At 66.9% G+C, this 23,203-nt stretch overlaps 3 protein-coding genes across 3 annotated transcripts; 2 read left to right on the forward strand and 1 right to left on the reverse strand.

Annotated features, from left to right (window-relative positions):
- The first annotated feature begins 256 nt into the window (after positions 1-256).
- Positions 257-7,725, forward strand: C22H2orf42 (chromosome 22 C2orf42 homolog). Its single transcript, XM_030964263.1, is given in 11 exon segments — positions 257-394; positions 1,455-1,669; positions 1,672-1,779; positions 1,782-2,279; positions 2,854-2,964; positions 3,453-3,584; positions 4,166-4,270; positions 4,835-4,942; positions 6,040-6,140; positions 6,214-6,376; positions 7,459-7,725. Coding segments are annotated over 11 exon segments (1,764 nt in total). The 5' UTR covers positions 257-368; the 3' UTR covers positions 7,656-7,725.
- A 397-nt stretch (positions 7,726-8,122) lies between these two features.
- Positions 8,123-10,045, forward strand: MRPS24 (mitochondrial ribosomal protein S24). Its single transcript, XM_030964286.1, has 4 exons — positions 8,123-8,175; positions 8,594-8,662; positions 8,998-9,109; positions 9,587-10,045. The coding sequence occupies exons 1-4, from the start codon at positions 8,149-8,151 to the stop codon at positions 9,868-9,870; spliced, it is 492 nt and encodes a 163-aa protein (XP_030820146.1). The 5' UTR covers positions 8,123-8,148; the 3' UTR covers positions 9,871-10,045.
- Positions 10,046-10,635: 590 nt separating this feature from the next.
- On the reverse strand, positions 10,636-21,604 carry NPC1L1 (NPC1 like intracellular cholesterol transporter 1; the record flags this gene model as incomplete). The annotated part of the gene is made up of 19 exons (XM_030964081.1): positions 20,556-21,604; positions 19,841-20,485; positions 19,171-19,271; positions 18,921-19,093; positions 18,431-18,559; positions 18,020-18,202; positions 17,448-17,562; positions 17,031-17,158; positions 16,381-16,518; positions 15,841-15,930; positions 15,436-15,626; positions 15,233-15,360; positions 14,434-14,554; positions 14,073-14,128; positions 13,559-13,709; positions 12,602-12,833; positions 11,997-12,110; positions 11,072-11,234; positions 10,636-10,769 (listed from the first exon to the last, which is right to left on the reverse strand). Coding segments are annotated over exons 1-19 (4,023 nt in total), but the record flags the coding sequence as incomplete, so codon positions are not given.
- Between the last annotated feature and the right edge of the window lie 1,599 nt (positions 21,605-23,203).

Here is a 23,203-nt window from a genome sequence, read left to right on the forward strand (position 1 = left end):
TGCTGTGTTTTGTCGGGTGGTGGCGCGTTGGGGTTGAGAGGGGGCGGGATGAGAGCGGGCGGGATTTGGGGGGGGAAATGAGTGGAATTTGGGGGAAAAGGCGAAATTTTGGGGGGAAAAAGGGAAATTGGGGAATTCTCGCCGCGGGGGCTGCTGGGAGTTGTAGTCCAAGCGTCGCAGGGATTTAAGCTCCTCCTTGGACTACAACTCCCAGCAGCCCCCGCGGTGCACCACGTGGTGCCAGCGAACCAATAGGAGCGCGCCGGTGGCGGAAGTGGAGCCGCTCACTCGGCGCTGCCGGCGGCGGTAACGGGGCCCAGGTACCGGGGCGGGCCCGGCGGCGGAGCTGACGTCACGGGCCGCGAGGGATGCTGGGAAACCCCGGGAAACGCCGGTGAGGGGGGACGAGACCCCCGGCCCTGGCCGTGAGGGGAGCCGGGGCCTGGGGGTGAGAGGAGAGACCCCCGGGCCTGAGGGTGAAAGGAGAGAGCGCCGGGAGTGAGGGGAGAGAGCCCCGGGCCCGGGAGGGAGGGGAGGTGGCACGGGGAGTGCCAAGGTGGCCATTGGGGTGGCACAGGGACTCAGGGTTGGCACAGGGACTGTCAGGGTATTCACTGGGGTGGCATAGGGGCTCTCAGGGTGCCACACGGACTCTCAGGGTGGCACAGGGACTGCTAGGGTGACCATTGGGGTGGCACTGGCACTCTCAGGGTGTTCACTGTGGTGACACTGGAGCTCTCAGGGTGGTGGAGGGACTGTCAGGATGGCACAGGGGCTCTCAGGGTGGTCACTGGGGTGGCACTGGGACTCTCAGGGTGGTCACTGGGGCTCTCAGGGTGGTCACTGGGGTGGCACTGGGGCTCTCAGGGTGGCACTGGAGCTCTCAGGGTGGCACTGGGGTGGCACTGGCACTCTCAGGGTGGCACAGGGCCTGTCTGGGTGTTCACTGTGGTGGCACTGGGACTCTCAGGGTGGTCACTGGGGCTCTCAGGGTGGTCACTGGGGCTCTCAGGGTGGTCACTGGGGCTCGCAGGGTGGTCACTGGGGTGGCACTGGGACTCAGGGTTGGCACAGGGACTCTCAGGGTGTTCACTGGGGTGGCACAGGGGCTCTCAGGGTGGCACAGGGGCTCTCATGGTGGTCACTGGGGTGGCACTGGAGCTCTCAGGGTGGCACTGGCACTCTCAGGGTGGCACAGGGCCTGTCTGGGTGTTCACTGTGGTGACACTGGAGCTCTCAGGGTGGTGGAGGGACTGTCAGGATGGCACAGGGGCTCTCAGGGTGGTCACTGGGGTGGCACTGGGACTCTCAGGGTGGCACTGGGGTGGCACAGGGGCTCTCAGGGTGGTCACTGGGGTGGCACAGGGACTCTCGGGGTGCCACAGGGACTCTCGGGGTGCTCGCTGTGCCCAGGCTCCCCCTGTGAGCCCTCACCCTCTCCCATCTCTCCGCAGCTCCATGGACCCGTGCCCGGGCAGGCCCAAAGCCCCGTCCTTCCTGTCCGACCTGGGCAAGGCCACCCTGCGTGGCATCCGCAAGTGCCCTCGCTGCGGCACCTACAACGGCACGCGGGGGCTCAGCTGCAAGAACAAGACGTGCGGGGCCGTGTTCCGGGCGGGCTCCCGCCGCCCGCCGGGCACCGCCGACGCCGTGCGCCTGCTCAGCGGCGCCAGGGCCAGCTGTACTCCGCGCGCCAGCGCCAGCGCCGCTGCTTCGTGGAGCTGGGCGTGTCCGAGACGGCCATCCAGACCCCCGAGGGCACCCTGATCACGCAGCTGAGCTCGGGCGCTGCCACGCGCCCGCCTGCGCCAGGGCGGCGGCCGAGGGGCAGTGCCAGCACCTGAAGCTGGCGCTGGGCTGCCAGGCCGAGGCCACGCCGCTGCCGCTCAAGAGCTCGGTGCTGGGCGCCGTGCAGGCGCCCGCCGAGGCCAAGCAGAGCCTCTGGGAGTTGGCCACGGAGCCCTCGGGGCCGCTGGTGCAGAGGGTGACCAAGAGCGTGCTGGTGGTCAAGTGCAAGGCCAGCCAGAGGCACAGCCTGGGCTACCTGCACGCCAGCTTCGGGCAGCGCCGCTTCTCCTGCGCCTGCCGCGGGCCCGGGCACGGCCGTGCCAAGGGGGAGCAGCGGGACGACGAGGAGGAGGAGGAGGGGGAGGAAGAGGAGGAGGAGGAGGAGTCGCCCCCCACGCGCTGCATCCACTTCCTGGCCTGCATCTGCGCCTTCGCCAGCGACGAGAGCCTGGCCCAGGAGTTCTCCGAGTTCCTCGCCTCCGATGGCAGCGGTGGGAGCGGGCACGGGGTGGGGGGCACCCTGGAAACCCCTCTGGGCCATTCCATGGCCCCAAATCCCCTGGGCAGCGGTGGGAGCACCCTGAAAACCCCCCGGGCTCTGCCAGCGGCTGTTCCGTGGCCCCAAATCCCCTGGGCATTGGGTTTGTGCTGCCCCATCCTGCTGTGAGCACGGAGATCCACTGGGCTGGGGGGCAGATCCCACTGGCTTTGGGGTCCTTTTCCAGGGCTGGGAACTCTGAACCCCTTCCCAGAGCAGCCTCTGGGGTTCATTCCCCCCAAATCCCACAGCAGGAATATCTGGGGTTCATTCCCCCAAATCCCACAGCAGGAATATCTGGGGTTCACCCCATTGAGGAGGTTCTGCACCCCAAAAGCTGCACCCCAATAATCCCACCCAGTCCAAGGTGCAAACCACAATGGGAGCAGGTTAAAACCCCCCCCTCCCCTCCAAAGGAGCCTCCTGAGAGTGTGGGGGGTCTCTGGGGTTCTGGGGTGTCCCTGTGTCCCCAGTGTCCCAGTGTCCCTGTGGCTGGGATGTTTTAGGGACAGTCCCTGTGTCCCCAGGTCTGAAGGGGACGGTGATCCCGCAGCTGCTCCGGGGCCCCGGCCCCACAGCGCGGGCACGAGGGGCGGCTGCTGCCAGGGCCAAGAGGAGGAGGAAGGACCTGGGGCCAGGTGAGTGTCCTGGGGAGGGCTGGGGGCTGGAACCCCCCCAGGGCAGCTGCGTGGGGTCACATCCAGCTGTGGAACCTCTGGAGCTGCTCCATGGGGTCACATCCAGCTGTGGAACCTCTGGAGCTGCTCCATGGGGTCACATCCAGCTGAGGAACCTCTGGAGCTGCTCCGTGGGGTCACATCCAGCTGGGGAACCTCTGGAGCTGCTCCATGGGGTCAGATCCAGCTGGGGAACCTCTGGAGCTGTTCCGTGGGGTCAGATCCAGCTGTGGAACCTCTGGAGCTGCTCCATGGGGTCACATCCAGCTGGGGAACCTCTGGAGCTGCTCCATGGGGTCACATCCAGCTGTGGAACCTCTGGAGGGCTGGGGGGTTGGAAGTGGGGGGGAGTCCCTGTTGGTGGTGTGAGGGTGGAGGCCCAGAGGAGGGAGGTGACAGTGGTGACAGTTGGTGACAGTGGTGACAGTTGGTGACAATCCCTCCCTCAGGCCCGCAGGTGCCCGGGCCCCTCCTGGTTCCAGACCCAGCTCATCCCAGCCCCAGGAGGAGCAGCCTGAGGAAGCTGCCCGTCGTCTCCTCCTCACCTTCCTCATCCTCCTCCTCCTCACTAAAGAGGCACGGTGAGCCCTGGGGCACTGCCAGCTCGGGGCGGGCACTGCCAGCTCGGGGTGGGCACAGGCTGATGGGGATTTGGGGAAGGAATTCCTGGTCTGAGGGTGGGGAGGGGCTGGGATGGAATTCCCAGAGCAGCTGGGGCTGCCCCTGGATCCATGGAAGTGCCCAAGGCCAGGCTGGAGCCACCTGGGACAGTGGCAGGTGTGGGACCCATGGTGGGGCTGGATGGGCTTTGAGGTCTCCTCCAACCCAAACCATTCCAGGATTCCCTGGGCAGGTTTAGATGGGATTTTGGGAAGAAATACTGGGAGAGGGGCTGGGATGGAATTCCCAGAGCAGCTGTGGATCCCTGGCAGTGCCCAAGGCCAGGCTGGAGCCACCTGGGACAATGGGGGATGTGGGACCGTGGTGGGACCAGAGGAGCTTTGAGGTCCAGGAGTGGCTGGGCAGTGTCACAGAGCCCTGGGGTGAGGCTGGGGACACAGTGACATTGCAGTGTCCCCTGCCAGGCTGGGCAGTGTCACAGAGCCCTGGGGTGAGGCTGGGGACACAGTGACATCGCAGTGTCCCCTCCCTGTCCCCTCAGGCTGTCCCCAGGCGCTGGATGAGTCCCAGGTGTCCCTGTCCTTCCAGGAGTGGCTGGGCAGTGTCACAGAGCGCATCCACCAGACCATGCACTACCAGTTTGAGGGTGAGTGAGCTCCTGCAGGACTGGGGGTGTCCCCTGGATGGTTTGTGGGGTCCCTGGAGGAGGCCACGGAGCTGCTCCAAGGGCTGGGAGCCTCTGGAGCCAGGCTGGGAGAGCTGGGAACGATCCCCTGGAGAAGGGAAACGCCAGGAGAGCTGGGGAGGGACTGGGGACAGGGGATGAAACCCAAACCATTCCACAATTCTCAAGCCCCTCTGCTCTTTGGGGGACGTTTTGGGAACACTTTTGGTCCCTTTTTGGGACCGCTGTGTCCATTTTTGGAGACAATTTGGTTCATTCTCTTTGGGAATACTTTTGGTGCCTTTTTGAGAAGACTTGTGGTGCTATTTTGGGAACCCCCTACCCTCACCATCCATGCCATTGTCACCACCCTCTCCCCATTCTCCTCCCAGTGACCCCAAAACTGCGACAGGGCGCGTCCAGCCTCCAAATCCCAAACATTTCCCTGGGAATTCCCCCTCTGCTGACCCCATGAGCCACAGGGACACTTTGGGGTGACAATTTGGGACCTCTGTTGTCCTCCCTGAGCCCGCTGTGCCCTCCCAGGCCACCCAGAGCCGCTGGTTTTCCACATCCCCCAGTCCTTCTTCGAGGCTCTGCAGCAGCGAATCTCCAGCGGCAGCAGCAAGAAGAGGCTGCCCAACTCCACCACGGGTGAGGAAAAAGGGGAAAAACACCCCAAAAAAGGGGAAAAAACACCAAAAAAGGGGAAAACACCCCAAAAAAAGGGGAAAACACACCAAAAAAGGGAAAAACACCAAAAAAGGGGAAAACACCCCAAAAAAAGGGAAAAACACCCCAAAAAAAGGGGAAAAACACCAAAAAAAGGGGAAAACACACCAAAAAACCCAAAAAAAGGAAAAACACCAAAAAAAGGGGAAAAACACCCCAAAAAAGGGGAAAACACACAAAAAGGGGAAAACACACAAAAAAAGGGGGAAAAACACCCCAAAAAAGGGGAAAACACACACAAAAAAAAGGGAAAAACACCCCAAAAAAAGGGAAAGCACACACAAAAAAAGGGAAAATCCTGCTGGGAGCTGAGTGTGGGGAAAGGAGCAGGAGCACGGAGAGGATTCCGGGGTTTTTCTTGGATGCTGGGGAGGGGGAGATGGAAAAAGGGAGGGAGGGGGGAAAATAAAGGGGAAAAACAAAAGGGGAAAATAAAGGGGAAAAACAAAGGGGAAAAATAAAGGGGAAAATAAAGGGGAGGGGGGAAAAAGGGGTGGAAAAATAAAGGGGGGGAAAGAGGAGTAGAAAAATAAAGGGGAAAAGGGGGGGGAAAAAAGGGGGGGAAAACGTGGAGGGAAATAAAGGGGGGAAATGGGGATGGAAAAATAAAGGGGAAAAATAAAAGGGAAAAATAAAGGGGGGGAAAGAGGTGGAAAAGTAAGGGGAAAAAAGGGAGGAGGGAATAAAGGGGGGAAAAGGGTGGAAAATTAAAGGGGGGGAAATAGAGGGAGAAAAACGGAGAGAGAGAGGGATAAAAAAATAAATGTGGGAAAATAAGAATAAACAAGAGGGGGAAGGAGGAAGAAGGGGAATTAAAACGTGGGAGGAAGGGGAGAAAATAAAGGGAGGAATGAGGGGGAAATAAAGGGAGGAAGGCAAAAAAAGGGAAGGAAAAGAGGCAAAAAAGGGGGGGAGGAGAGGAAAACCAAAGAGGGCTGATAAAACCAAGAGGGGCAGTAAAAGAGGGGGGAGATCAAAGGGGCCGGAGCCCCCGAGCCCGCCCCGACCCCTCCCCGCAGCCTTCGTGCGCAGGGACGCGCTGCCCCTGGGCACCTTCTCCAAGTACACGTGGCACATCACCAACGTCCTGCAGGTCAAGCAGATCTTCGACACGCCCGAGGTAAGGCCGGGACACCCCCCCGGACCCCCCCCCAGCCCCGCGGGGCCGGCCCTGAGCGCTGCCCGGCCCGCAGGTGCCGCTGGAGATCACGCGCAGCTTCGTGCAGAACCGCGACGGCTCCTACGAGCCCTTCCGCAGCCCCCGCGTGCAGGTGGAGAGCCTGCCCGAGGGGCTGGGCCCCCACGAGAGACAAACCCCGCTGCGGCCCCTGGAGCTGCAGACCTTCCTCAAAGTCGGTGAGGCGCGGGGGGAGCCCGAAACAGCCCCGGGAAGGGCAGGGTGGGACCCCAAAACAGTGCCCAGAAAGGGCAGGGTGGGACCCCAAAACAGCCCCAGGAGGGGCAGGGTGGGACCCCAAAACAGCCCCAGGAAGGGCAGGGTGGGACCCCAAAACAGCCCCAGGAGGGGCAGGGTGGGACCCCAGAACAGCCCCAGGAAGGGCAGGGTGGGACCCCAAAACAGCCCCAGGAAGGGCAGGGTGGGACCCCAGAACAGCCCCGGGAAGGGCAGGGTGGGACCCCAAAACAGCCCCAGGAAGGGCAGGGTGGGACCCCAAAACAGCCCCAGGAGGGGCAGGGTGGGACCCCAGAACAGTGCCCAGAAAGGGCAGGGTGGGACCCCAAAACAGCCCCCATGAGAGGCACAGCATGACCCCAAAACAGCCCCCGGGAAGGGCAGAGTATGATCCTAAAACAGCGCCCAGAAAGGGCAGGATGGAACCCCAAAACCCAGCAGGGATGGGCAGGATGAGACCCCAAAACAGCCCCAGGAGGGGCAGGGTGGGACCCCAAAACAGCCCCAGGAAGGGCAGAGTGGGACCCCAAAACAGCCCCAGGAAGGGCAGAGTGGGACCCCAAAACAGCCCCGGGAAGGGCAGGGTGGGACCCCAAAACAGCCCCGGGAAGGGGCAGGGTGGGACCTCAAAACAGCCCCAGGAGGGGCAGGGTGGTACCCCAAAACAGCCCCGGGAAGGACAGGGTGGGACCCCAAAACAGCCCCAGGAGGGGCAGGGTGGGACCCCAAAACAGCCCCAGGAGGTCCCAACTCTCCATAGGGTTGGGGGGTTCAAGGAAGGGAAAGGGGGGGTTCTGTGGGTTTGGGGGTTCATGGAGGGGCAGCAGTTGGGGGTCTCCATGGGGCTCGGGGTTCAGGGGGTGCAGCAGGGGGGATTCCTTGGGCTGGGGGTTCAGGGGGTGCAGCAGGGGCAGTTAATAGGGTTGGGGGTTCAGGGGGTGCAGCAGGGGGCGGTTAATAGGGTCGGGGGGTTCGGGGGTGCAGCAGGGCTCCCCGAGGCAGCCACGCCGCCGTGCCCCCCCAGGACACACGTCCCCCACGCAGAAGGAGCCCACGCCGTTCACCATCGAGTGGATCCCCGACATCCTGCCCCGCTCCCGCCTGGGCGAGCTGCGCCTCAAGTTCCAGTACGGGCACCACGGGGGGCCCCGGCAGCCCCCCGGCCGCGGGACCCCCCCCGAGCCCCCCCTGCCCCCCCTGGGCACCATCGCCTTCCCCTGAGCCCCCCGAAAACGGACGGCGGGCTCCGAGTGCGGGGGGCACCCGGGAGCACCCCCAGAATAAAGCAGTGCCACCCATGGGGGGCTGAGCGTCTGTGTGAGGGGCACCGGGATGGGCGGCAAAGGGGGACCCCAGAATGGGGGGGACACACCTGGGAGCACCCCCAGAATGGAGGGGGGAGGAAACCTGGGAGACCCCTCAGGATGGGGGGGAAGAGAGCTGGGAGACCCCCCCAGAAGGCTCCCAGTGGGCACCAAGGAGCTCCCAGTTGCTCCCAGTAAGCGCTCACAAGGCGCCCGGTTGCTTTCAGGAGTCCCCAGGACCCCCGGTACTCCCAGTCACCCCAGTCCCCCAGTGCTCCCCAGTGCTCCCAGTCCATCCCAGTTCCCCCCCAGTCCATCCCAGTATCCCCAGTTCCCCCCAGTTCCCCCCCAGTCCCCGCCCCGCTGCCCTCCCGCCGCCAGGGGGCGCTGCCGCCGCTCCCTCAGCCAAGATGGCGGCGGCCGCGCGGGCCCTGCGGGTGAGGGGAGAGCGGGAATGGGGGAAAAACCCCGAAATTGGGGAAAATACCGAAATTGGGGAAAATACCGAAATTAGGGAAAATACCGGGAATGGGGGAAATACACCGGGAATAGGGGACACTGAATGTGGCGGTGACAAGGGACACCGGGTTTGGGGACGCTGCGGGCGCGGCGCACTGAGCCTGAGGGGCACTGGGCATGGGGTGACAAGGGACCCTGGGGATGGGGGACGCTGAGGGTGGGGGGCACTGGATGAGAGGGCCGAGGGCTGCGGTGGCACTGGGGACAGCGTGGGGACATCCCCACTGCGGGGACCCCGGGCTGCTCCGTGCGGCTCCTGGGGACGCGCTGGCTGTGCTGGGGACAGGGGACCGGCGTGTCCCCTGGCAGCTGTCCCCAGCCCTGTCCCCTGTGCAGGTCCTTCCCCGTGCCCTCCATGTCCCCAGCGCCACCCGGCAGCTGCACACCAGCCCCGTGTGCCTCAAGGTGAGTCCTCGGGGAGCCCGCGGCCCTGTCCCCCTGTCCCCGGTGTCCCTCTGTCCCCGGCGTCCCTGACATCCCCTGTCCCCGTGTCCCGCTGTTCTCGCTGTCCCCGATGTCCCCCTGTCCCTTGTCCCTGCTGTCCCTGTGTCCCCTGAACCTGTTGTCCCCCTATCCCAATGTCCCCTGTCCCTGGTGTCCCTGCTGTCCCCTGTCCCTGATATCCCCTGTCCCCATGTTCCCCTGTCCCTGTGTCCCCTGTCCCTGTGTCCCCTGTCCCTGCTGTCCCCGATGTCCCTGCTGTCCCCCGTCCCCTGTCCGTGACGCTGCTGTCCCCACAGACGCGGGCGGCGCGGGTGCGCGCGGGCAGGGGTGACAAGCTGGTGACCTACGAGCAGGCGCACGCCCCGCACCACATCGGGCACCGCAAGGGCTGGCTGTCCCTGCACACCGGTGCGTGACACGGGGACGGGGACAGGGCTGGGGGACAGGGGGGGACAGGGGGACGGGGACAGGGCTGGGGGACAGGGACAGGGCTGGGGGACAGGGAGGGACACGGGGACAGGGCTGGGGGACAGGGAGGGACAGGGGGGTATAGGGGACCCAGTGCCACCACTGCCACCTCTCTGTCCCCAGGGAACCTGCGTGACGAGGCGGGCACGGTGCAGCGGGGGGGTGATCCAATGTCCCCTGTGTGTCCCCAGGGAACCTGTGTGGCGAGGCAGGGGCAGCACAGACAGGGGTCTCTCAGTGTCCCCAATGTCCCGTGTCCCCAGGGACCTGTGTGGCGAGGCAGGGGCAGCACAGACAGGGGTCTCTCAGTGTCCCCAATGTCCCGTGTCCCCAGGGAACCTGCGTGGCGAGGCAGGCGCGGCCCAGCGGGCAGTGACCCAGTGTCACCAATGTCCCCAATGTCCCCTGTGTCCCCAGGGAACCTGCGTGGCGAGGCGGGCGCGGCCCAGCGGGCCCTGGAGGACGCGTTCCTGCGGCGCTTCCTGGCCGGGACCTTCCCGGGTTTGCTGCTGGACGAGCCGGTGCTGAAGCGCCGCGGGAACCTCCTGGTGCTCTGTGCCCTGCTGGCACGGGCACTGCCACCCCACAAGCTCTACTTCCTGCAGGGCTACACCGAGACCCTGCTCGGCCACTTCTACAAGTGCCCCGTGCGCCTGGAGCTGCAGACCCTGCCCGCCCGCCTGCCCTACAAGTTCCTCTAGGGATAAACCTGTAAATGTTCCTAAAAAACCTGTACATGTTCCTAAAGGAGTGCTCTGGGATGTGCCCTACAAGTTCCTCTAGGGATAAACCTATAAATGTTCCTAAAGGAATGATCTGGATATCTCCACTGTGCCCTACAAGTTCCTCTAGGGATAAACCTGTAAATGTTCCTAAAGGAATCGTAAAGAATGTGATGAGGTGCCTACTAGTTTCTTTAAGATAAAAAACAAAAAAATTTTAAAAAAATATATATTTTTTTAAAAAAGTGTTTTTTTGGTTTGTCTACAAATTCTCTTCTAGGGATAAACCTATAAATGTTCCTAAAAGGAATGATCTGGATATCTCCACTGTGCCCTACAAGTTCCTCTAGGAATAAACCTATAAATGTTCCTAAAAAGCCTATAAATGTTCCTAAAGGAATGATCTGAGATGTGCCCTCCAAGTGCCTGTGGGGCCAGGAATAAACCCATAAATGTTCCTCAAGTCCCTGTGCCCCACATGGCCTCATGTCCTCAACGTTCGTGTGTCCCACATGCCATCCCCGTGTCCCCACGGTGTCCCTGTGCCCCACATGCCATCCCCGTGTCCCCACCCCTGTGACATTGTGCAGCACCTTCCCCCCCATCCATCCCAGTCCGACCAGTGCAGGATGTGACAAAACCAGTTTAAATAGAAAGGGGGGAGGGGCGCGGGGGGGAGTGGGGGGCTCAGCCCTTCCTGGAGCCCTTGTCCTTGTCCCTGTCCCTGTCCGTGTCCTTGTCCTTGTCCTTGTCCTTGTCCTTGTCCATGTCCTTGTCCCCGTCCATGTCCTTGAAGCCGGGGTTGCTCAGGCCCAGCCCTGTCCCCTGCACGGTGTCCCCCGGCGTGTCCTCCCCCGCTGGCACCTGCGGCGCGGGCCCTGCGGGGACAACGGGGCATTGTGTCACTGTCACTGTCCCCAGGGCTCTGGGGACAACGGTGTCACTGTGCCTGTCCCCAGGCTGAGGGGACAATGGGCACGGTGTCACTGTGCCTGTCCCCAGGACAGGGTGACACGGGGGTACAACGGAGCCGGTGTTGTTCTGTCCCTGTCCCTGGAGGTGACACGGTGTCCCTGTCCCTGCTCCCAGGGGTGTCACACTGTGCCCATGCCCAAGATGACACTCTCCCCGTGTCCCCCTGTCCCCGTGTCCCCCTGTCCCGGTGTCCCCCTGTCCGTACCGACGTAGCTGAGCAGCACGGGCAGGAAGGCCAGGCCGTGCGCCAGCCCCAGCAGGGTGACGATGAGGTTGAGGCGGAAGAAGAAAATCTGCACGAGCCGCGCCTTGGCGAACGCCAGCACCACCACGCCCGGCAGGTTGGTCATGGCCACCCCCGCCACCACCTGCGGGGACAGCGGCGACAGCGGCCACGCTAAGTGACACCGCCCGGCAGGGACAGCGGCCACGCTCGGTGACACCGCCCGGCAGGGACAGCGGCCACGCTCGGTGACACCGCCCAAACAGGGACAGCGGCCACGCTAAGTGACACCACCCAAACAGGGACAGCGGCCGCGCTTGGTGACACCGCCCGGCAGGGACAGCGGCCACGCTCGGTGACACCGCCCAAACAGGGACAGCGGCCACGCTAAGTGACACCGCCCTGACAGGGACAGCGGCCACGCTCGGTGACACTGCCCAAACAGGGACAGCGGCCGCACTTGTGACACCGCCCGGCAGGGACAGCGGCCACGCTCGGTGACACCGCCCAAACAGGGACAGCGGCCACGCTCGGTGACACCGCCCAAACAGGGACAGCGGCCACGCTTCGGTGACACTGCCCAAACAGGGACAGCGGCCACGCTTGTGACACCGCCCAACAGGGACAGCGGCCACGCCGACAGCGGCCACGCTCGATGACACTGCCCAAACAGGGACAGCGGCCACGCTTGTGACACCGCCCGGCAGGGACAGCGGCCATGCTCAGTGACACTGCCCCGCAGGGACAGCGAACCGCAGGGCCACCCCCAGACCAGGAGGTCCCTCGGTGCCACCTCCCGGTCCCAAAAGGTCCCACGGTGTCACCCCAGCCCCAAGAGGGTTTGGGGTCCCTCGGTGCCACCCCGACCCCGGCAGCGTTTGGTGTCCCGCGCTGTCCCCGTGCCCACCTTGCTGCCCATGGTGACAGTGGCCTCGGCGGCTCGTGCCACCCGCGTGGGCTGGCGGCTGCGGGCGAAGGCGCAGGTGATGTGGGACACGAACTCCACCGAGATGCCCACCGCCTGTGGGGACACCGGGCTGGCACCCCGGGCACTGCCTGTGCCCCCAGAGCCACCCGTGTGCCCCCAGAGCCACCCCCGTGTCACCCCATGGGCCCCAGCTCCTGCTGCCACCCCCTGTGCCCCCAGAGCCACCCCATGCCCCACCTCTCATGTCCAGTGCCACCCGATGTGCTCCATGCCCCTCTGCCAGCCCGTGTGGCCCATGTCCCCACGTGGGCCACCCCACATCCCCATGCCATTCCCCATGCCCCGTGTCCCCGTGCCATCTCCCATGCCCTGTGTCCTGCTGTCCCCTGTGCCACCCCCGTGCCCCGTACCCCATGTCCCTGCTGTCCCCCATGCCCCACGTCCCCATGCCACCCCCATGCCCGTGCCTCGTGTCCCGCTGTCCCCTGTGCCACCCCCTGTGCCCCGTGCCCTGTGTCCCTGTGCCACCCCCGTACCCATGTCCTGCTATCCCCCATGCCACCCCCCGTGCCCCTTGCCCGCACCGCCACCAGGTTGATGAGTGCCACGGCGTTGTAGGGCACTGCCCAGAGCGCCATGCAGCCCACGGTGCCCAGCAGTGCCATGGCAATGGTCAGCAGCGTGGCCAGGCTGGAGCGCAGGTCCATGCCCAGCAGCAGGAAGGACACGGCGAAGGTGGGCACCAGGCACAGTGCCAGCGTCAGCAGCCCCTCGGGCACCACCGTCAGGTACTGCTCGTAGTACACGTACGTCACCCTGCGGGGTGGCACCGCGCTGGCACCGGCTGGGGCACCGGGCACCCGGGGGTGGGCACCGGGCACCCCAAAATGGGCACTGGATACTGTGATATGGGCATTGGGCACCCCAAAACGGGCACTGGATACTGTGATGTGGGCACTGAACACCCCAAAATGGGCACTGGGTATTGTGATATGGGCATTGGGTATTGTGATATGGGCACTGAGATCCCAAAATGGGCACTGGGCACCCCAAAACGGGCACTGGGTATTGTGATATGGGCATTGGGCACCCCAAAATGGGCACTGGATACTGTGATATGGGCATTGGGCACCCCAAAATGGGCACCGGGCACCCCAAAACGGGCACTGGATACTGTGATGTGGGCACTGAACACCCCAAAACGGGCACTGGGTATCCTGATATGGGCACCGGGCACCCCAAAACGGGCACTGGATACTGTGATATGGGCACTGAACACCCCAAAATGGTCACTGGGTATTGCGATACGGGCACTGAACACCCCAAAATGGGCACCAGGCACCCAAAATGGGCATTGGGCACTCTGATATGGGCACTGGGCACCCTGATGTGGCACTGGACACCCCAAAACAGACACTGGGTATCCCGGTATGGGCACCCAACAGGGCACTGGGGCACCCCCAGCGCCCTGGCATGGGCACCGCTACCTGCCCCCCCCTCAGCGGGCACCCCTGTGCCCCCGGGCTGGCAGTGCCACTCACGTGTAGGGGAAGACGTGGAAGGCGGGGTCGGTGCCGGGCACGGCGCGCAGGGTGCCCGTGATGTGCTCTGCCAGGGCGCGGGCGGCGCGCAGGGCAGCCGTGTACTCCTGGGACGTGCGCAGCGGGCGCTGGTACGCCATGAATCGGGTGGCTGCGGGCACGGCGGCGTCAGCACGGCGTGGTGGGCACCACGGGGACAGCGGGGACCACTGGGACAGTGGGGACCATGGGGACAGTGGGGACCACGGGGGCAGTGGGCACTCCGGGGGCAGAGGTCACCCTTGTGGTCAGCGGTCACTACCAGGCAGTGGGCACCATGCGGGCAGTGGGCACCACAGGGTGGTCAGCAGTGGTCAGTGGTCACCTCATTGGTCAGGGGTCACCCCTGGAGGTCAGTGGTAACTGCCAGGGGTCAGTCGTCACCCCGGTGGTCAGTGGTCAATGCCAGGGGTCAGTGGTCACCCCAGGGGGCAGTGGGCACCCCCAGCCCGGTGCCCGTGCCCCCCTCACTCACCCAGGATGGTGCCGTTGGCGTCCATGCTCACCGAGGTGTCGTAGGCGCCCAGGCCACTGCGGGGACACGGCAGGGTCAGGGGGACACCCAGGGGACACCCAGGGGACACCCAGGACAGCCAGAGGGGACACGGGGTCAGGGGACACCCAGGGAATGCCCGGGGTGTGCCCAGGCTGGTTCGTGACCCTGGGTGTCCCCCCTGAGTGGCACCTGCTCCTCAGTGTCCCCACAGGTGGCACCCATCCCTAGATACCTCCACAGTGCCACCCACCTCTGTGTCCCCTTGGGTGGCATTTACCCCTGCATGTCCCCCTGGTAGCACACCCCGGTGCCACCCCAGTGCCACCATGGTGCCACTCACCCCTTGGGGCACTGCAGGGTGGGCCGGTCCTGCAGGAACCAGGGCAGGAAGCGCTGGAACTCCTCGGGCGTGGGGCGGCGCAGCTGCTTCAGGCACTGCCCCAGGGCACAGCTGGGGTCAGCTGGGGGCACACACAGGGTCAGTGTGGGCACCGGACACTGCCCACCCTGCTGGGCACCACCGTGGGCACGCAAAGGGCACATGGTGGCCACCTCAGCAGGCACCGAGCTGGTGCACAGAGGGCATCACAGCAGGTGCCCAATGACCGCTACAGTGGGCACCCAATGGGCACTCAATAGGCACACAATGGACACCCAGTGGGCATTCAATGGGCACCCAATGGACATCCAGAGGGCACCCAGTGGGCACCCAATGGGCACTCAATAGGCACACAATGGACACCCAGTGGGCATTCAATGGGCACCCAATGGACATCCAGAGGGCACCCAATGGGCACTCAATAGGCACACAATGGACACTCAGTGGGCATTCAATGGGCACCCAATGGCCACTCAATGGTCACCCAACAGCCACCATGGTGGGCACCCAATGCCCACTGTGATGAGCACCCAACGGCCACGCCATGGCCACCCAATGGCCACAGTGGTGGACACTCAATGTCCACCTAAGGACCACCATGGTGGGCACCCAATGGCCACCCAATGGCCACCATGGTGGGCACCCAACAGCCCCCATGGTGGCACCTAATGGCCACCCCCTGGCCCCCATGGTGGCACCCAGTGGGCACCCCCCGGCCCCCATGGTGCCCACCCGGTGCCCCCAGCCCAGCCGCACTCACTGCTGGTGGAGGGGCAGAACTCGCCCTGGTGCTCCCCGGCCTGGTGGATGCGGCAGCAGCGCACCGTGGGGTTCAGCCAGTCCAGGAAGTCGTCCAGCCACGAGGTGGCCGGGATGGCCAGGTAGGACCTGCGGAGGGCACGGGGGGCTGGCAGGGGCCGGGCACAGCCAGCCGGGCTCCCGGGGGTGCCCGCGGGCACTCACACGTTGGGGAAGCGCGTGGCCAGCTGGATGCTCTGCGTCAGCGAGTTGGCATCGCAGCCCGAGCTGGAGCAGATGGCGTTGGCGCCGCTCTCCGAGGAGAAGTTGTACCCGCCCGTGGTGACAAAGTAGGTGGGGACGCCCACGGCCAGGTACTGGTTCTGGGCCGAGAAGTACTGCAGCAGGTACGAGTCCTGGGGACAGCTGGCATCAGCGCGGGCACCCGCGGGGCGCCCCAAAGGGCACAGGGGGCACGGAGGGGCACAGAGGGGCACAAAGGGGCACAAAGGGGGCACAGAGGGGCACGGAGGGGCACAAAGGGGGTACAGAGGGGCACAAAGGGGGTACAGAGGGGTCCCAGCCTCCCTGTGTGTCCCCACACAGGGCCGTGCCGCCCCATGTGCCCACCTCGGGCAGTGCCAGCTCCTGGTCCAGCCCCACAGACACGTGGAAGAGCAGGAAGAGCCCGGCACAGGCCAGGAACAGGAACAGCAGCACCTGGGGGGGAGCTCTGCTCAGGGACCCGCACCCCAAAACCCCAGAGACCCCCCCGGGACCCCCAAACCCCCCATGGACCCCCGGGACCCCCGAACCCATCACAGAACCCTCGTGTCACCCCCAAACCCCAAATCCCCCAGGTATTCCCCCATGCCCCCCGTGCCCCCTGTGCCCCCCATGTCCCCCAATGCCCCCCTGTTCCCATGCCCCTTGTGCGCCCCATGTCCTCCCGTGCCCCCCAATGCCCCCCATGCCCCCCAATGCCCCCCCATGCCTCCCCTGTTCCAAATTCCTCCAAAGCCCCCCTTGCCCCCAATGCCCCCCTTGTTCCAATGCCCCCTGTGCCGCCCATGCCCCCCGTGCCCCCAATGCCCCCCATGCCCCCCGTGTTCCAAATTCCTCCAAATCCCCCCATGCCCCCCATGCCCCCCGTGCCCCCCGTGCCCTCACCACGGCGGGTCTCACGAGGGGGTGCAGCAGCACGGGGGTGTAGAAGCGCTCGAGGAAGGGGCGCAGCAGCCCCCGGCCCCCCCCGGCCGTGCCCCCCTTGCCCGTCCCGCAGCAGCAGCAGAGATCGAAGCGCCCGGCCTGGGGGCACGGCGGGGTTGGCACGGCGGGGCTGGCACGGGGGGTTGGCACGGCTCCTCCACAGGCCCCCCGTGCCCTGCGGGTGTGCCCTGCCCAGCCTGGGCACTGCATGGGGACCCTCACCCACCCTGGGCATCCTTACACCCACCCTGGGGGCTTCATGGGCACCCCGTGCCCACCCTGGGGATTCTCACACCCACCTTGGGATCCCCATGGTCACCCTGGGGACCCTCTCACCCATCCTGTGCCCACCCTGGCGACCCTCACCCACCCTGGGCATCCTTACACCCACCCTGGGGGCTTCATGGGCACCCCGTGCCCACCCTGGGGTCCCCGTGCCCACCATGGGGATCCTCACACTCACCCTGTGCCCACCCTGGGCATCCTTACACCCACCCTGGGGGCTTCATGACCACCCCGTGCCCACCCTGAGGTCCCCGTGCCCACCCTGAGGTCCCCGTGCCCACCCCGTGCCCCCTCCCCTCGCCCCGCGGTGCCCCCCCCGGTGCCACCTCCTGTCGCCGCGTGTCGAGCGCCACCAGCGCCACGAACCCCGACATCTGCAGCGCGAAGTCCAGCGCGATGGCGAGCGCGGCCGTCAGGGCGAAGGTGCGCACGGCGGGCATGGACGAGAGGGCACCTGCGGGACCCCCGGGCACCCCCCGGCTCACCGGGACATCCCTGGCACCCCCCTGGCATCTTCGTGTCACCAGAGACCCCCTGGCACCCCCCGTGCCACCAGGACCCCGTGCCAGCCCCCCCCACACCACCGCACCCCCCCCCGGCCGTGCCCCTTGTCCCCCATGTCCCTGTGCCCGCCCTGTGCCCCCCATGTGCCCCCAGTGCCCCCCATATCCCTCATGCCCCCCTGTCCCTGTGCCATCTCCATCCCCCGGTGCCCCCCGGTGCCCGCGGTGCCCTCTCCTCACCCAGCAGGAAGCAGACGGTCTCGGAGAGGCTGCAGAGCAGCATGCTCGGTGCCACCTGTGCCAGCACCCGCCCCAGGTGCTGCTCCCGCGTCTCGCCCGGCTCCCGCTGCGACTGCTGCTGCCACGGGGGGTTCAGGGGCACCCAGGGGCACCCCCAGGGCCGGGGGGCACCCAGGGGGCACCCCCAGACCCCGAATTCCCCCGTACCCGCAGATGCCAGCCCTGCCTTGTCCTGAAATGTGCCCCCACCCCCAGTGCCCCCGGTGCACCCCGGTGCCCCCGGTTCCCCAATGCCCCCCGGTGCCCTCCAGGCCCCGGTGCCCCTCGGTGCCCCCGGTGCCCCCATCCCCAAGGACATCCCCATCCCCCGGTGCCCCCAATGCCCCCCTGGTGCCCCCCGGTGCCCCCGGTGCCCCCATCCCCAAGGACATCCCCATCCCCCGGTGCCCCCAATGCCCCCCCAATGCCCCCCCGGTGCCCCCGGTGCCCCCGGTGCCCCCATCCCCAAGGACATCCCCATCCCCCGGTGCCCCCAATGCCCCCCTGGTGCCCCCGGTGCCCCCGGTGCCCACCTGCAGCTCCTGCACGAAGATGAAGATGTTGTCGGCGCCCACGGCCAGCACGAGGAAGGGCACGACCTCGATGATGATGAGGGACGAGGGCAGCCCCAGCAGCGCCAGCAGCCCCATGGCGGCCAGCACGGCCCCCAGCGCCACCGCGATGCCCCCGAGCGCCAGCGTCACCTTCGAGTCCACCTGCGGCACCCCCGGGCGGGCACCGCGGGTCAGCACCCCGGGATGGGCACCGTGGGCACCCCCGGATCGGCACCCCCGGCATGGGCACCCCGAACCCCCCCAGGCCGCTGCCACGACCCCCGGATCCCCCCCGAACTGATTCCCCCCTCCCCGGATTTTCCCGAGCCACCCAGAGCCCCCCCGGGCTCACCAGGTCCCTGTGCCCCCCCCGGTGCCCCCCCGGCTCACCAGGACCCTCCTCCAGGCCGTGTACTCGCCCAGGGCCAGCGCGATGTAGGCGAACACGAGCAGGTAACTGGTGGCGAACACCGGGATGTCCTCCCCGCTCGTGCGGTTGATCTCATCCTCCAGAGAGCGCTGAGGGGACAGCGACAGTGAGGGGACACCGGGACATGGAGGGGGGACAGGGACGTGGGGGGCACTGGGGGAACCTAGGGCATGGGGGACACTGGTGACACTGGGGACGTGGAAGTGGCACAGGGACAACGGGGACACTGAGGACATGGAGGGGACATGGAGGGGGCGCAGGGACGGGACACGAGGCCACCAGGGGCACGGAGGGGACAAGGGGTTCGCTGAGGCCACTACGGACACAGGGACACGGGTGACACCAGGGACACGGGGGGCACCGGGAACATGGAGGGGACACGGCGGTCACACAGGGACACGGGGGGGACACGGCGGTCACACAGGGACACGCGGGGGACACGGCGCCCACCTCGGCCATGAAGGTGACCGAGAGGTTGTGGCGGTGGCGCCGCTGGAAGTCGCGCACCACGCGCAGGAATTGCCGCTCCCAGCTCAGCGCCCACTGCAGGCGCGGATCCCCCGCGGGGAAATTGTTCAGCGAGTAGGTGACAATGAGCGCCTCGGCCTCCGTGTACTCGGACTCTGCGGGGACACGGCGGTCACAGCGCGGGGACAGCGCGGGGGGGACGCGGCGGGGACACCCCAAAGCCCGCCCGTACCGCGGTAGCCGCCCAGGGCGATGTAGGGGAACACGGGCCCGCCGTACTCGGCCATGCAGCTCAGCTCCAGCGCCGTGATGTCCTTGAAGGAGAGCGGGGAGCTGGCGGCGACAGGGCCGGGCCGTCAGCGGGGGCTGTGCCCGCCCGGCCCCGGCCCCGCGCCCGCTGCCACCCGCGGGGACCCGGCTGGCATGGGACATGTGGGGGTGGCACCCTGAACCCACGGGCAGGCACCCCACAGTGATGGGGACACGTGGGTGACACCCCAGAGACACGGCCTGGCACCCCACAGTGATGGGGGACATGCAGGTGGCACCCCCAACCCACATGGGCATCACCCCAACCCCAGAGCTGGGCACACCACGGTCACTGCGCCACACGGGGCACCCCACAGATGTCACCCCAGCCCCACAACTGGGCACCCCACGGGCACCATGCCATGTCCAGCACCCCTTGGGGACCCCAACCCCACAAATGGGCACCCCATGGGCACCAAGTCATGGATAGAGCCCCATGGGCATCACCCCAGCCCCACAAATGGGCACCCCATGGGCACCGCGCCACGCCCAGCACCCCTTGGGGCACCCGAACCCCACACCTGGGCACCCCATGGTGACCGTGCCAGCCGCCCCAGAGGGACCCCCCCGTGCCCCCCGCCCGCGGCACCCACTTGACGCAGTAGATGAGGTGGTCGTGCCAGTCCACGGTGCCCTGCGGTTTGCCGTCCTGCTGCCAGGCGCTGAGTGCCAGGCGGCTGCGGTTGTTCTGGAAGTACTGCGTGACGCTGGACACGGCGCAGTCGCCCACGCCGGGCGCCGCGGGGTTCAGGGGGGCGTAGCACACGTCCTGCAGGGTGACGTTCCTGCCCGCGCCCGCTGCCCACGCCGTGGTGCCCGCCAGCTCGTCCTGCAGCTCCAGCAGCGCCAGCAGCACGTCCTGGGCCAGCACCCCGCTGAAGTTCTTGGTGCCCAGCACCACCGAGTCGTAGGTGATGCCCGGGCGCCCCGGCGCCGTCACGATCACCTGGTTGGTGCGCAGGAAGGGCCCGAAGTGGCGGTCGTGGAACTCCTTCTCCTGCCTGGCACGGCTGCCCGGCGCCGACCAGAGCTCCACGGGGTCCGTGGTCAGCCGCAGGGTCACCAGGCCGGCCGAGAGCCCCGCGGCCACGGCCACGGCCACGGCCAGCACGGGCAGTGGCCGGGCGGCCACGGCGCTGCCCCAGCGGCGAACGCCGCTCCAGGCCGCTGCCAGGCCGCTGACCGACTCGCGAAGCCCGCCGCGGGCACGGGGCTTCAGCACCGCCTCGGCCCTGCCCCTGCGGCACAGCGCGGCCGCCAGGAACGCCAGGGCCAGCACGGCGGCAGAGCAGCGCGCAGATGACCAGCACGCCGTCGGCGCGGCCGGCGCGGAATGGCGGCGGCAGATCGGCGGGCGGCACCACGGGCGGGCAGGCCTGGGCACAGTCCTGGCACGAGCACGGCTCCTGCTCGGCGCTGGGCGCTTCGTCGCAGCGCCAGACGGGCGCGTCCAGCGGGGCGATGCCCTGGCCGGGCTCGGAGCCGTTGGGCAGCAGCTGGAAGTCGATCTGCAGCGGCGCCAGCCCGTTGTTCTTGTCGCCCTGGAAGTCCAGCCAGTGCTGGGCCGTGCACAGCTGGGCACCGTAGCGCCCGCACATGGTGGAGATGGCATAGCCGCCCGTGGCCGGCAGCCGCACGCCCTGGCACGAGGTGAAGGCGGCCTCGGCGTAGCGGCGGCGGTAGAAGAGCTGGTACTGCAGCACGGCCTGGGCACCGGGCACCGCGCTGGAACTGGTGACGCGGGTGACGTTGGTGAACAGGCTCTGGTCGGGGCTGCAGATGTTGTGGCAGTAGAGGTTGGCGAAGTTGCGGGCGCAGGACGGGCACCGCGCCAGGACGGCGCCCGACAGCTCCACGCTGAGGCGCAGCGCGACCAGCTGCCCGTAGCTGCAGCAAACCCGCGTGGTGTCGTTGTCCCCCCCCGCCAGCTCGGGGCACACCACGCGCAGCAGGGACAGCAGCGCGCCCTGTGCCACCCGCGCCGGCGTGTTGGACAGGCAGGGCACCTTGGAGGGCACCAGCGACACGTTCACCTCGGGGTTGCGCCCGCACTCGCCGTAGAAGGCGCAGACGCCGGCCTGGTGCACGGGGGTCAGCGACGGTGACGCCTGCGGGGACAGGGACAGCGGTGGTGGCACGGTGGTGGCACCTCGAGGGGTCGAACGGAACCTGGTGGGCACCACAGGGGTGGCGCCGCAGCTCTGGCACCTTCGGTTCCTCCAAACCACACCCAAATGGCGCCAGTGGGCACCACGGCATCGTCCCCACACGCTGCCACCTTTGGTTCCTCCAAATGGCACCCAAATGTCACCCAGTGGGCACCATAGTGGTGTGCCCATGGCTCTGCCACCCCCAGCCCCTCCAAATGCCACCCAAAGGGCACCACAGTGGTGTCCCACACTCTGCCACCCCCAGGCTCCCCGAATGGCACCCAAGTGGCACCTGATGGGCACCACGACATCGTCCCCACACTCTGCCACCCCCAAGTCTCCCCAGATGTCACCCAGTTGCCACCCAAGTGGCACCAGACGGGCACCACGGAGGTGTCCCCTGCTCTGCCACTCTCAGTCCCCCCGGCGTCACCCGGGTGCCACCCGAGGGCACCGCAAGGAGCGGCTCTGCCACTCCCAGCTCCTGCACATCACCCCGGAATGGCACCCAAAGGGCACCAAGGGTGTCCCCAGCTCTGCCACCTACCAATGCCACCCAGATGGCACCCAAATGTCACCCAATGGGCACCTCTGGGGTGTCCCTCTCAGCCTCTCCCAGATGCCACCAGGTGGGCACCACACCGGTGTCCCCCGGCTCTGCCACCCCCAAACCTTCCGAGTGCCACCCAAATGCCACCCGGTGGGCACCACAATGGTACCCCCGGCTCTGCCACCTGCCCCGCGGTGCCCCCGGTGCCGCTCCCCGTGCCCGCCCCGCGGTGCCCCCGGTGCCAGTCCCCGTGCCCGCCCCGCGGTGCCCCCGGGTGCCGTCCCGTGCCTGCCCCGCGGTGCCCCCCGTGCCAGTCCCCGTGCCGCCCCGCGGTGCCCCCGGTGCCGCGTCCCGCCGCCCGGTGCCCCCGGTGCCGCTCCCCGTGCCCGCCCCGCGGTGCCCCTGTCCCCTACCAGCACCAGCAGTGCGGCCAGGAGGGCGCCGGGCAGTGCCAGGGAGGCGGCCATGCTGGCACGGCTGGCACCGAGTGCCACCCGCGCCTTTAAACCGCCCCCGCCCACCGGTGCCAGCCGGGCAGGGCAGCCCTGGCCTGACGGCAGCGCCACCAATCAGCCCCGGGCCCGGATCGATCATTAACCCGATCGATCGATCGATCCGGGCGGGGCCGCGGGGCGGGGCGGGGAGGAACTGGGGCAGCTCGGGGTGGCACCGATGGGCACCGGGACGGGGAGGAACCGGGGGAGCTCGGGGTGGCACCGATGGGCACCGGGACGGGGAGGAACCGGGGATTTGGGAGCCCGGGGTGGCACCGATGGGCAGTGAAATTGGGAGAATTCGGGGATTTGGGAGCTCAGGGTGGCACCAGGGCCACCCACGGGCACCGAACTGGGAATCTGGGAGCTGGAGGGGGGCACTGAGTGGCATCAGGGGGCACCCAGGGGCGCAGATCTGGGGACAAACGCAGGAATCGGGGAGCAGAGGGTGGCACAGGCTGGCACTGGGACAGCACCCACGGGCACCCGCGACAGTGCCAGTGCCACATCCTGCGGGTGACACCCTGGTGTCCCCCGTGCTGTGGGCAGGGACCCGGCTGTGCCAGGGCCACCTTGATGCCATCCTGGTGGTGCCAGGGCCACCCCGGTGCCCTCTGTCCCAGTGACATCCCAGCGGTGCCACTGCCACCGGGATGCTACTCCTTGTGTGACGGTGCCATCCCGGTGCCATCCCCATGTGACAGTGTCGTGCCAGCCCCGTGTGACGGCGCCATCCCAGTGGTGACAGTGCCACCCGGTGCC

This window comes from Camarhynchus parvulus, chromosome 22 (assembly GCF_901933205.1).
Source record: "Camarhynchus parvulus chromosome 22, STF_HiC, whole genome shotgun sequence".
NCBI lineage: Eukaryota > Metazoa > Chordata > Aves > Passeriformes > Thraupidae > Camarhynchus > Camarhynchus parvulus.

Bases quoted from the DNA above. Each gene is read 5' to 3' on its own strand.
- MRPS24 (XM_030964286.1), top strand. From the start codon at position 8,149: ATGGCGGCGGCCGCGCGGGCCCTGCGG. The intron at 8,176-8,593 runs GTGAGGGGAGAG...TCCCCTGTGCAG, and splicing joins CGGCCGCGCGGGCCCTGCGG to GTCCTTCCCCGTGCCCTCCA. The intron at 9,110-9,586 runs GTGCGTGACACG...CTGTGTCCCCAG, and splicing joins CTGGCTGTCCCTGCACACCG to GGAACCTGCGTGGCGAGGCG.